The 13259-nt window shown below is 36.0% G+C and overlaps 1 protein-coding gene across 4 annotated transcripts in view; it reads right to left on the bottom strand.

The window, feature by feature from the left end:
- Positions 1 to 13259, bottom strand: part of SSBP2 (single stranded DNA binding protein 2) — a 285052-nt gene that overhangs the window by 190198 nt on the left and 81595 nt on the right. For all 4 annotated transcript variants that reach the window (XM_041753163.1, XM_041753161.1, XM_041753164.1 and 1 more), the window contains exon 3: positions 5117 to 5178. In XM_041753163.1, coding sequence (XP_041609097.1) covers positions 5117 to 5178 — 62 coding nt within the window. The remainder of the gene's footprint in view (positions 1 to 5116; positions 5179 to 13259) is intronic.

The raw sequence follows: 13259 nt of genomic DNA, 5'->3' as shown, positions 1-13259 counted from the left end.
AAACATTTAATAGGAAGATTTAAGAAATGTCTATTTTTAAATTACACAAATTGAAAAAGACATTAATTTCGGGAGAAAGAAGTTTCTTGGCATTTCTATTTATGAAATTCATGGAAGCATTGGGAATTTTTATTAAAGAATACAAATGGGAAATACATTTTCAAAGGAGATTTGATCTGGGTACAAGTAATGAACATGGGAAGCATGAGAAATACTATAGCGCTGGGCAGAGTGCAAACTGGGAAAGAAAAAAAGTGCTAAGAGAAATTACATTTGAACAAGGAAAAACTTTCAGAAAATAAAATCACTTACTTTCCACTATCCATACTAAAGGCAGAAATCACCCCTCCTCTCCAAGCCCCTTGCCTCTCAGTTTCCCTGCATTTCTCTCCACTTTTGTGCATATTCTTTCTTTCTTTTTTTAAAAAAAGATTTTATTTATTTATTCATGAAGAGACGCAGACAGAGGGAGAAGCAGGCTCCATGCAGGGAGCCTGACATGGGAATCAATCCCGGGTCTCCAGGATCACACCCTGGGCTGAAGGCGGCGCTAAACCGCTGAGCCACCCCGGGCTGCCCTATTATTTCTCTTTCATACATCTCTAACCTCCCCATTCTTTTCATCTCATCTATATACATGCTCAAATTTATTCTATTTTAAAAAGAAAAATATTAGGTCCTGTTCTTTTGTTAATCCTGGAACTATTCCATGTGCCACTACACCCTTCAGCTACTCTCAGCAACCCTTGAGGTAGAAAATGATTTAGAGCAGCTTTCTGAATCTCACTTTCACCACTCCACAAAAACTCAGGACCACAAAGTTCACCTTCCTTCCCAATTCAGGAAAATCTCTGGATCCTTTTACTTACACTTGCCGCAGAATTTAATCTCTGCATTAAATGTCCTACCTGGTTCCCATACATTATTCTCTCCTGATTACTCTTCTTCCTCTCCAATTATTTTCCTTTAAGACTGCTCTTCATCGGCCCAGGCTTAAATGTTGACTTTCCTCAGGATTCCAAACTCAGGCCCTGCTCTTACTTATTACACTGAGCCATTGAATCTATAAACATTCTTCGCCTATAGTATGGTCTGCACTAAGAATTTTCAAACCATATGGACCTGTCTCAGAGCTACAGACGCATATCTCTCTCTGACTTTGTATTAGGACATTTCTATCTGAATGTCAGTTAGGCAGCTCAAAATTTAACCTGTCCAAGATAAATTATGACCTTTCCTCCAAAGTTTATTGCTCTTTTTATATTTCCTCTTTCAGTCAATGATATCACTGTTTGTCCCAAATCTAAAACCTAGGAAACTTCTTCACATCCCAACTATTCTACTTATTGTTTACTATCACCTTTCAACTACAATTACACTTGCCTTATAACTAGATTTTATCTCTGTTCTCAACTCTCTTCAATCCATTTCTATGTTGATGCCAAGTGAATATCTAAAATCCCAAATCTAATCATGTCATGTACAGTGTTTAAAATCTTCATGCTTTAATCTAAAACTTTTGATGCACTTCAGGACTTCATAGTCTGGTCTCTGCCCTGGTCTTTATCCTTATATTCTATCACTTCATAGTACTGTACCTACAATTCAACTGAGCCAAGTTACCAGTCATTTCTTGGATTTATGATCATTCCTTCTGAGACTTGATACTAACTATTCCTTAACCAAAATATCCTCCCTTCATTCAACTTCCAGCTCACCTCAGATTCACTTTTTCTATAAAGCTTTTCCTAAATCTTACAAGCTGAAGTAAGCAATCCTCCTGAATTGCTATTATAACTAGTATATACCTCAGTTATAATACTTTGTTTATCTCTCCTATACTTATTTCCTTGAGGGCAGCATAGTTTCATACTTTGTAAATATTTGATGAAGAAGCTTAAACAACAGGACAACTCCATTTTCAAATATTCTATTAAAAAAAAAAAAGAAGTGAGAACTCACAAAATTGCAACTGGTCCATCCAAAAGGGACCTTGCATTTGACAAAATGGGCAAGCAGTAAGTGCTAGAAGAATACACATTATACTATTCACCTGGATCTTAACAGCATTAACAGCTTCCTGAGTTAAAGAGAAAAAGTAACCCTTATGATAATCCCGAATCCCTAATCTACAGCACCTATGATAAAGTGAAGCTCTAAAGAGTTACAGATTTAAAAAGTCAGGCATCTCGTATTGTCAAGATATCAGTTCTTCCCAACTTAATCTATAGATTCAATGCAATCCCAATCAAAATCCTAACAAGATATTTTTGCATATCAACAACTGATTCTAAAGTTTACATGGAGAAGGAAAGACCCAGAACAGTCAACACAGTATTAAAGAAGAACAAAGTTGGAGGGCTGATAATATCCAACTTATAATATATGACAGTGTGGTATTGGTGAGAAAAAAAAAAAACAGACAATGCATCAATGGAATAGAACAGAAAGCCAGAAAAGACCTACATATGCAGTCAACTGATCTTTGACAAAGGAGTAAAGGCAATGGAGCAAAGATAGTCTCTTCCACAAATGGTACCAGAACAACTAGACATCCACATGCAAAAATACAAATCTAGACAAAGACCTTATATTCACCACAAAAAAAATTCTTAGAAGATAACAGGAGAAAATGAAGGAGATGACCTTCATTATGGGGTGAGCTTTTTAGATACAACACAAAAAGGTATAATTTACAAAAGGAATAATTGATAAATTGAACTTCAATAAAATTAAAACCTGTGATAGACAATGTCAAAAGAAAGAGAAGACAAGACATGGACTGGGAGAAAAAAATCTGAAAAAGACACATTTGATAAAGGACTATTATCCAAAATGTACAAAGAACTCTTAAAATTCAACAATAACAAAACAATCTGATTAAAAAGTAGGCCAAAGACCTGAAAACATACCTCACCAAAAGGGATATATGGATGGCAAATAAACATACTAAAAGATCCTCCACATGCACATGATATGTCATCAGGGAAATGCAAATTAAAATAAAAAGATGACACTACAGATCCATCAGAACGGACCAAGTCTTAAATACTAACAACACCAAATGCTGGTAAAGCTGCGGAATAACAGGAATTCTCATTCATTGCTCATGGAAATGAAAATGGTACAGCTACTCTGCAAGACAGTTGGCAATTTCCTATAAAACTAAAAATATTCTTACTATAAGATCTAGCAATCATGTTCCCTGATATTTACACATACATGATATGTCCATACAAAAACCTACATATGGATGTTCATAACAGCTGTATTCATAACTACCAAAACTTGGAGGCAACCAAAATGCCCTTCAGTAGGTGAATGTATAAACAAACCCCAGTACATCCAGACAATGGAATATAATTCAGCACTAAAAATAAATGAGCTATCAAGCCATGGAGGGACATGGAGAAACTTTAAATGCATATTGCTAAGTGAAAGAAGCCAATATGAAAAGGCTACCTACTATGATTCCAACTAAATGTGGAAAAGGCAGGACCATGGAGACAGTAAAAGGACCAGTGGTTGCCAAGGGAGGGGTGTAAAAATGGGAGAAATGAAAAGGCAGAGCACAGAGGATTTTTAGGGCAGGGCAGTGAAAATACTCTGTATGATGCTATATTGATGGATCATGTCATTATACATTTGTTCAAACCCACAGAATGTGCAACACCAAGAATAAACTGTAATGTAAACTATGGACTTGGAGTAATTATGAATGTGTCAGTTGTATGTTCCTCAGCTGTAACAAATGTACCATGCTGACGGGGGATGGTTAATATGGAGGAAGTTATGCCTATTTGGAGCAAGAAAGTATATGGGAAATTTCCATACCTTCCCCTTAACTGTGTTGTGAAACTATTAAAAATTGCTCTTAAAAAAAAAGATTCTAATGAAAAAGAAAGAAAATCAAAGGGACCTCTGAAACAGTTAACAACAACAAGAAAAGATCAAGCATCTGCCAGATTTAAGGCCCACAGAAGAGGAGACTCAACTACATTCAGCAAACAGCTAAGTTTTACAATCTAGATCTAGGTATCATAAATACATACTATGTAAAATGAAAAACTGAATTTTATAATATATAAGAGCTCAGTCTTAAACCCCAGGAAAACAGCACAGTGATAGTGCTTAACTGCAATAAACCGTTGATCCAAATACAGGAACAGCTCTGAGCCAAAGGACTGCACCTGTTCCTGCCATACATATGCGAGACAAACAAGGGAAACCCACAACCACAACTGATCGAGTGCGGTTCCATTCACCACAGAACTTCTAGTAAGGCATGTTTCCAGGAGAGAGGTTAAAAAGATGAAGGCATTAAATAACATACCAAGGAAACAATGTGCATGGCACAAGGAGAGCACTTTTGTTATTTTCCTTTTAAATAAGAACAGAAAATGCTTGTAATTGAAGAAATGCAAAAGAACATTCTACCCTAGCTTGTCCATGCAGACACCTGAACTGCCAATGCTGCTGCAGAAAAGTCACATATTTGGGCATACTGGTTTTACAATGAAATTTCTAAGTTGTTATCAACTGGGCCTTCAATTAGTCTAATGGTCTTTTTTGTGTTCCTACACAGTTCTATCCCTGAATCTATATTGAACTATTTCATGGTTTGTTTTTTTTTTACTACTTTTCAGTGTCTTAAAAATTCTCCACTACCTCCACTTTCAGTATCCTTAGGTTTAGATGAGATCATGGGGGTCTAAAAGCCAAGAAGAAAGTCCTCACCAGAAACAAACCATACTAGCAGCTTGGTCTTGGATGTCCAGCTTCCGGAAGTGTGAGTAAAGAAATTTATGTTGCTTATGCCATGTAGTCAATGGCATTTTATTATGGCAGCCTGAGCTGACAAATACAGAATCATACTTACAGTAGGAGATTCCATATATCAAACTCAATTCCATCTTGACTCAACAGTAGTACCTTTAAGTTAAAGAACACTAATCTGGTTTTGAGCCTGACTTTTTTAAAGTGCTATCTTTCATAAAATAATTATAGAAAACAAAAGTAAATAAATAAAAAAGAAGCATGAAATCATAAACAAGTATAGTGCAAGCCCACTGCAATATATCATCAATCTAATAAAAATGGAATAAAAGATACTTACCACCACCAAGAATGTAAGAATCCTGGTGGTTCCCCCAATGTGATGTTTTTTTCCCATCTTATCTAAAATGAATAAAAGAGATATTAAGTACTTTCCTAATAACACCTTTTCACACATATTACAAAACAATATTTTCCCATTTGAAATACTAAGGTAACATATAAGATTTTAATCATTTTCATATTATTCTTTATTCAAGTTTTGTAAGTACTCATTTTACATAGGGATTTGTTGACTGGATAGTTTATGAGAGAACATGCCCATCATTACTTCCCTGAATTTGCTTCCCACTGTGCCAGGATTTTCAGGAGAGACTTTGGGAACTTAAGGCACATCAAAATCACCATTATTAACATCACTATGAAAATCAATTATCACTACTAACCCAGAAATTTGCAAATGACTGGACTTAATATGTGCAGACTCCAAATTATGCCTTAAGGATTGAGTTCTGATCAGGAATAAATTCCTGATTTGAGAGGATAAGAGCAAGAAAGCATAGGTCTTCCATAAAATAAGATTTTAAAAAAGAGGGGTCCCTGGGTGGCACAGTCATTCATGTGTCTGACTGACTTGATTTCCACTAAGGTCTTGATCCCAGGGTAGTGAGACTGAGGTCTGTGGTGGGCCCCATGCTCAGCAGAGTCTGTTTAGAACTCTCTCTCCTCTCCTCAACGTCCTCCTGTGTGTGCTCTCTCTCTCTAAAATAAATAAATCCTTAAAAAATATTTTTAAGAAAGAGTTCAAAAAAGATAGAGATAGGATGCCTAGGTGGCTCAGCGGTTGAGCGTCTGCCTTTGGCTCAGGGTGATCCCGGATTTCTGGGATGGAGTCCCGCATCAGGCTCCTTGCATGAAGCCTGTTTCTCCCTCAGCCTGTGTCTCTGCCTCTCTTTCTGTGTCTCTCATGAATAAACAAATTTAAAAAAAAAAAAAGCAAAGAAACAAAAACGAAAAAGACAGAGATATTAATTTTCCAAATGTGTCTATTTCAGATGAGTCGGAGTTCACTACAAAAAATTTAAAACAAGGTTGGTATCTCTCAAAAATTAAAATTTCTTACTAAATACTCTTTATAAATTGAATTTAGAAATTAGAAAGCTGGGTAGCTATTTATAAGCACTGATAGTGGTAAATAAAAAATAAAAATCTTTGCATTTAGGGAGACTACACTTTAGTAGAGAAGATAGACCATAAACAAAAAAAAAAAATAAAAAAAGGAAAGAAAGAAAGGGAGAGACTGTATTTATATTGTAAGTAGAAGGTGACAAATGTAAGGAGGAAAACAAAGCAGGGAAGGAGGATAAAGAAAATAGAAAACAATAAGAAGTGAGCTATAATTTTAACTAAGGTGATCCAGAAAGCCCTCAAAAAGAATTTTTATGCAGGGGTGCCTGGTTGGCTCAGTCAGAAGAGCATGCAGCTCTTGATCTCACAGTCTTGATCTGAACCCCATGGTGGATGTAGAGATTACTTAAATAAATAAAAGAGCTACAGGAGAAATTCCAGGGATTAATGAACTTGAATTCATAAAGACTAAATAAGAACAATGAGCCAGAATATGTTATATAAATATAAGCCAGATCCTAACTTGAATTCTCCTAAGAGTAACACAAATAATTTTTATATTTATACTACCTTTTATCTGAATTTCCATTAATTATTATTGTTATCTTCTTGGTTCACAGAAAAAAATAAGGAATGGTAGTATTTAGTGAGTCTGAGGATAAATAAAACTCTGATGTCCTGATGAAGTTATAATCTAATAAAAAACCTGTGTCTCATCTTTCTCTCAAGCTTTTCTCTTACCATTTTTTCACTAGTTGATGTCTTCTTGAAAGGGCATAATAATGAACCTTACAGATATGTCCCAGACACTTAAGCGTTCCTAATCCCTGGAATCATCCTAATTATAAGAACAGCAAGTTTTTTACAGTCCTCACCTTTCATCTCAGGTCATCCTAACTCAACAGATTGACTATTAAATAAAGCAGATAGCTCTACATTCAATTAAAAGGTGAATGTGTGATGACTTGGGTACAGTTAAAGTGGCATGACTAGGTCTCAATGCTGGACTATGCTGGAGGTAGGATCAGATTCACAGCCTAAATGAGTCCCATTGTGCTATAGCCAGTGCTTAGCAGTTTTCCTCCCACACTTCTACAACTTCCACAACCAACCGTCATCAATTTCAGGAGATAAAGTAATCAAGGAAAATACCTACATGCTTTACATTCAATATGGACTTTTGTGAAAGGAAATCTACAAGTATTTGTATTTTTTTTAAGATTTCATTTTTTTTTTTTTAAGATTTTATTTATTTACTCATGAGAGACACACAGAGAGAGAGGCAGAGACACAGGCAGAGGGAGAAGCAGGCTCTACGCAGGGAGCCCGACATGGGACTCCATCCCAGGTCCCCGGGATCAGGCCCTGAGCTGAAGGTGGCGCTAAACCACTGAGCCACCAGGCTGCCCTAAGATTTCATTTATTTATTCATGAGAGACACAGAGAGGCAGAGACATAGGCAGAGGGAGAAGCAGGCCCTGCAGGGAGCCTAAGCAAAACTTGATCCCAGGATCACAAACCTGAGCCAAAGGTAGACGCTCAACCACTGAGCCACCCAGGTGCCCTGCATTGGTATTTTAAGCAGTATTACATCTTACTGGTTCTCAGAGAAGCTCAAAATGCTTCCCATACATCAACTTTTCCACCCTTATAATAACCTTTACTACATAAAGTTTACATTTCTTACTTTAAATTCCAAGTATGTGACAAAAGCAGCTAAAACTTTGGCCCATCATGTTGAAAATAACACAAAAGCCATCCTTTTATAGTTATTGAATAAACAATAATTAACATTTTAAGTATTTCCAAAGAAGAAATGGTTCTACATAGGAATATGTTTCCATAGTGAATGGTATTTTTTGCCTCCAAACTCATTACTACCGTAGGTATTGTTTATAGGAAGCATGAGATAAGGCTAAGGAAAACAGAATTCTGAACTACAGAAAACTAAGGCACATTCATTGTCACATTGTTAGAAATGATGAAAATTAGAAACTACCTGAAAACACCCACCAACTGTGAATGTAAAATAAATTTTGATACTTACATATTATAGAAGTATGCAATCATTAGAAAGAATATGTCTACATGCAAAGGAAGCCATGTCATATTGGATTTTTGAAGTTGGAGATTTGGAAGATTAGAGAACAATATATATAGGATAAACCTTTATCTTTTTAATGATTTTTTTATGGGAGGGAGGAAGGGGCAGAGAAAGAGAGAATCTTAAGTAGGCTCCACACCAAGCACAGAACGTGACATGGGGCTCAATATCACAATCCTGATATCATGACCTAAGCCAAAATCAAGCTGGACACTTAACTAACTGAGCCAGCCAGGTGCCCCTAAACCTTCTCTACTAAAGAAAAATATTGTGTATATATGTATGTGTGCATTTGGTATATATATGTTAAAGAAATCATACCAAACTTAAAACTATTATCTCTGGAAAAGGGTAAAGGAAGATTCATATCTTTCTATGTAGTTTATTTTTTTAGCAAATATGTTTTAATGATAGATATGGCTAGGGAATGGCCTGAAAATATCTCTAAATATCAATAGTCATTATAGAAACAATTCTTCTATTTATGAAAAGGCATTTTCAGTTGTATTGAATTTCATGGGCTTCAGGCTTTTTTGGGTATCCGAATGATATCTAGGCAAACAATTTCTCTCTCTATTCTATTTTTCCTTCTTCTACTCCCCCAGCTCCAATATGTATTCTTCATACTAGGGCTTTTTGTTGTTGAATCTCCACCTCCCTTCCTTCTATCATTTCCCCAGATAAAAGCTGTATTCTCCTATAACTTACAGATAAATCTCAATGCCCATTCCCACTGCCATATTCTACATTTTAGGGCCTTGTCTGTGATTACTCTGTGTTTCTACAATATGACCTCGCATTTCCAGCATTTCTATATAGGTGGAGAGCCAAACACTGAATGAACAAAAAGTATATTGGTAAGACATGCCATATAGTTTATAAATGATAATTACAATTTACAAATAACTCATACTATCTAATATAGCAATTCTTCTTCTAGGAATTTATCCTATAAATATGGTCATGTGTGCAAAATTATACACATAACAATTTTCAGTAAAGCACTATTTATAATTGCAAAATACCAGAAACAACCTAAATGTCCATTAGTAGGGGGTTGGTGAAATAGATCATGGCATATTTCATAGAATAAAATACTCTACCACCATAAAAAGAATTATGAAGTTTCATGAGCTAATATAAAACAACTGAAGTCAAACAAATGAAACAAACATCAAAGCATGTAACAGTGTGTATAATAAATTAGTACTTGTATAAATAAAGAAAAAATAATATACATACACACACAAATATAGGTACACTCCTGCTTAACTTTACATCATTATTTACTTCCGGTGAGGTCTACTGGTAATTTACCTATTATCTCTCAGCCCTACATTCACCCTTCTTTGTCCATTCTACACTAGGTGCTGGACATTTCCTGGTTTCCTGTTCAGTTCTGCCATCAGAAGGATACTAGCTGGAGATGAAATGGCAAGAGTAAGAGAAGCTTCCTGCCCCTGGCTCCAAAGTGAAATAGTTGCTGTTTACAGCAGCAGTAGCAGCAGTAGCTACAGCAGCTAAAGTAGCTATAGCAGCTACAGCATTGGACAGTTCTGGATGTCAGCAGCTCCTTTTCAGAAGTTCCAGCCTTGTCTATGTGGGACTTTTTTGAATGATCCAGATCCACTTCCACAGCATCTCCAATAGCACAGCAGGAAGTTGGAGGCTCATAGGCTCCAAACTTCCCAGAGTTTTCCTAAATCCTTTCATACTTCTTGAGAACCAATATTCAAAAAATGTTAATACCAAAAACGGATAAAGATAGTTCCTGTGTTAAGAACCTGTATACCTATGTATTCGTCTGTTCCTAGACAAAATTCCTAAGCCTTCTAATTTAGATATAACCTACCATTCCTGCTAATTTTCTAACATCTTCCATGTACATAGATGCATCTATATACTAAATTAAATGTTAAAAAAGAAAGAACAATTATATTTTAATTTTAAAAATTAACCGAATAGACATATAACAGAAAGAAAAATCTGATCATACTTTAAAGCAGATAATGTAATACTGTGCTATTCAACATGGTATCCCCTAGTCACATGTGGTTTTTTACATTTAAAATTAAGTTAACTGAATGTTCCTCATTCACTCTAGCCATTTTTCAAGTGCTCAATAGTCACATGAGACTAGTGGAGAACTTAGTAGATGCACAGAGTAGAATTCATCTCCCAATCACAGGAAGTATTATTGAGTAGGCGCTGCTCTCTTCTAGAAGGTAGAAGTCCTCTTAAAGGCTACGTCCAGTTTAGACACTGGGCTGCTGAGATACACGTCCTACTTGTGCATATGATGTCTTTTATTGGGAAAACTCCCTGACGGATCCCTTCTATTTTTGTTTTTATTTTTTGGCCTAGAAAGGTAGAAGCCCCTAGGAATGGTTGGAAAATTGAGAATGAATGCTTAGTCTGTCACATAATAAAATAACAAGAATTCAGAAGGCTGCTGATAATATCCCAGGAAGAAGACATCTGAGGATTCTGGGGGGATTCAGAAAAGGAGACAGTCGGAGAAGTTGTAAGGAGGCAACAAGACAGAAGGCAGGTGGGAGCCCTCAGGTAAACTGCTAGTAAGAAATTCCCATAGCAAGGAGACCAAAAAACTTAAGAATAGTTGTGTTTAATATTCAAGTTGATGTTGTTGCCTGTACTGTACAAGGCTGAATACCATTCAGTTTTCCCCTAATCTTCAGTAAGAATCTTTTATACACAAGAGCAATGACTCAGTGAAGCTTGGAGGCTATTGGAGAAACATGAAACTTCAGACAAAGAACAGGTAGCAGCTATAAGGAGAAGCAGCGAGGCTGTAATACTTGGTGGGAGTAAGAAATTACAGAAAGAAAACCTCCAGCCCCCTCTTTCCCTAGTACACCCTGGAGATGTTAGAGGGGACAAGTGGGAAGCTGTAATATTAGGGAATAGAGCTGGAGCTGTTTCGATAGGAAAAGTAATCCCAGGAAATAGGAGGATTGCAGGCCATCCAAGTGACAGATATTTGGAGTATATATGTACACATAGAACATATATTTAGATTTGTACTCCAGTATAGAAACTACAAAAAGTAAAAAAGAATTGGTCAAGAAGTTTAAAATTAACGCTTTGAGTATGTACTACATGCTAGGCCCTTCTAAGCACTTTATAAGTACCAACCCATTAAACCTCAGCACAACTTTAAAGTATCATTACAATTATCTTCCTTTTATAATTAAGAAAACTGAGTAACTAAATAAGATGTAGAAGATAATTCAAACCCAAAGTCTGGCCCCAAGGCAATTACTCTTAAAAAAAAAAAAAATTATCTACCATACAACGTTGCCTCCAAACTAAAGTTCAAGAAACTGTTTAAGAAATTGTTATTTTAAAAAAAAAAAATAATAAAAAAAAAAAAGAAATTGTTATTTTTCTCTTTTCAGTGAAAGACAAATAGAATTTTTGAGTCTCTGAGGTTCAATAATATAGCATTCCTAATAAAATTTGAAGAAGCAATCTGTTAGATGTTTTTAAGCTTCTACTTCTGGCTAACTTACTGGCTAATTTATGGCAAATAAGGGCTATTAATATAAACAATGTAAAATTCTTAAGAAGGAAAAAAAAATCTCAGTATTTTTTAAAAGATTTTTATTTATTTATTCATGAGAGACAGAGAGAGACAGAGAGAGAGAGAGGCAGAAACAGAAGCAGGCTCCATGCAGGGAGCCTGATGTGGGACTCGATCCTGGGTCTCCAGGATCAGGCCCTGGGCCAAAGGCAGCGCTAAACTACTGAGCCACCCAGGCTGCCCCTAATCTAATTCTTAATTATATTTGTTAAGGTCACCGAGTCTCATTCCAAGGCATGACAAATATCATGCAAAATTTCAGGAATGAGTTGGAATTATCTTTGCAATTGAGATAATCAGAAAAAAGATAGTTTCTAATGAATTCAAAATAACAAAACTGATATAGAATTGTAAAGATTTCTTAATATTCTGTTTGTAATTACTGAATACCAAAGAATATAGTAGATAAATAAAAGATAATAAAAGTTTAAGCTAAGGAAGAGTTCTACATGGAGACTATTTCTAAAGAATATTCAATTTTGGAGCATGGGGTAACTGGGTGATGGACATTAATGAGGGCACGTGATGTAATTAGCACTGGGTATTATATAAGACTGATGAGGGCTTAGCGGTGGCTCAGCGGTTTACGCCGCCTTCAGCCCAGAGCCTGATCCTGGAGATCCGGGATCAAGTCCCACGTCAGGTTCCCTGGATGGAGCCTGCTTCTCCCTCTGCCTGTGTCTCTGCCTCTCTCTCTCTCTCTCTCTCTCTCTCTCTCTCCGTGTGTCTCTCCTGAATAAATTAATAAATCTTAAAAAAAAAAAAAGATTGAGGTATAAGACTGATGAATAAACTCTACCTCTGAAATAAATAATAATTTGATTAATAAATTGAATTTTAATTTAAAAAATGTTCTATTTTGTCCTATTGAGGGTAAGAAAATTCAAAGTCATAGAAACTATATTTGGGATTCAGGTACTGGTTTAGAATCTGTCATGAATCAGATACAACAACGAGCTCGTTAACATAACCTGAACAGAGATGTTTTGATTTCTATCATTAGTTCAATGCTCTCTTTTAACTAAGGGGGAAAAAAAAAACAAACAGCTGAGCTAATAGTTCTGAGATCTATTCTTCTGGCTGATAACAAAAGCTATGAAGAGCAGTTCAGTTCCTCATAGCCCAGGCCAAGGGCATTATCAGAAAGGCCAAACCCTTGGGGTGCTTGGGTGGCTCAATCAGTTAAGCATCTTAACTCTTGATCTCAGTTTAGGTTTTAATCTCAGAGTCATGAATTTAAGCTCCACACTGGGCACCATGCTGGGTATGGAGACTCTTTAAAAAAAAAAAAAGAAAAAGAAAAAGGCCAAACTCAATGAGAGACTGGGCTGCTGAGATACATATCTTACTTCTACTTTTTCAGATGAT

Source organism: Vulpes lagopus, chromosome 4 (genome assembly GCF_018345385.1).
Source record: "Vulpes lagopus strain Blue_001 chromosome 4, ASM1834538v1, whole genome shotgun sequence".
In the NCBI taxonomy this organism is placed as follows: domain Eukaryota; kingdom Metazoa; phylum Chordata; class Mammalia; order Carnivora; family Canidae; genus Vulpes; species Vulpes lagopus.
Note: the sequence above shows the minus strand (reverse complement) of the source record. Positions and strands in the feature narration are given on the sequence as shown.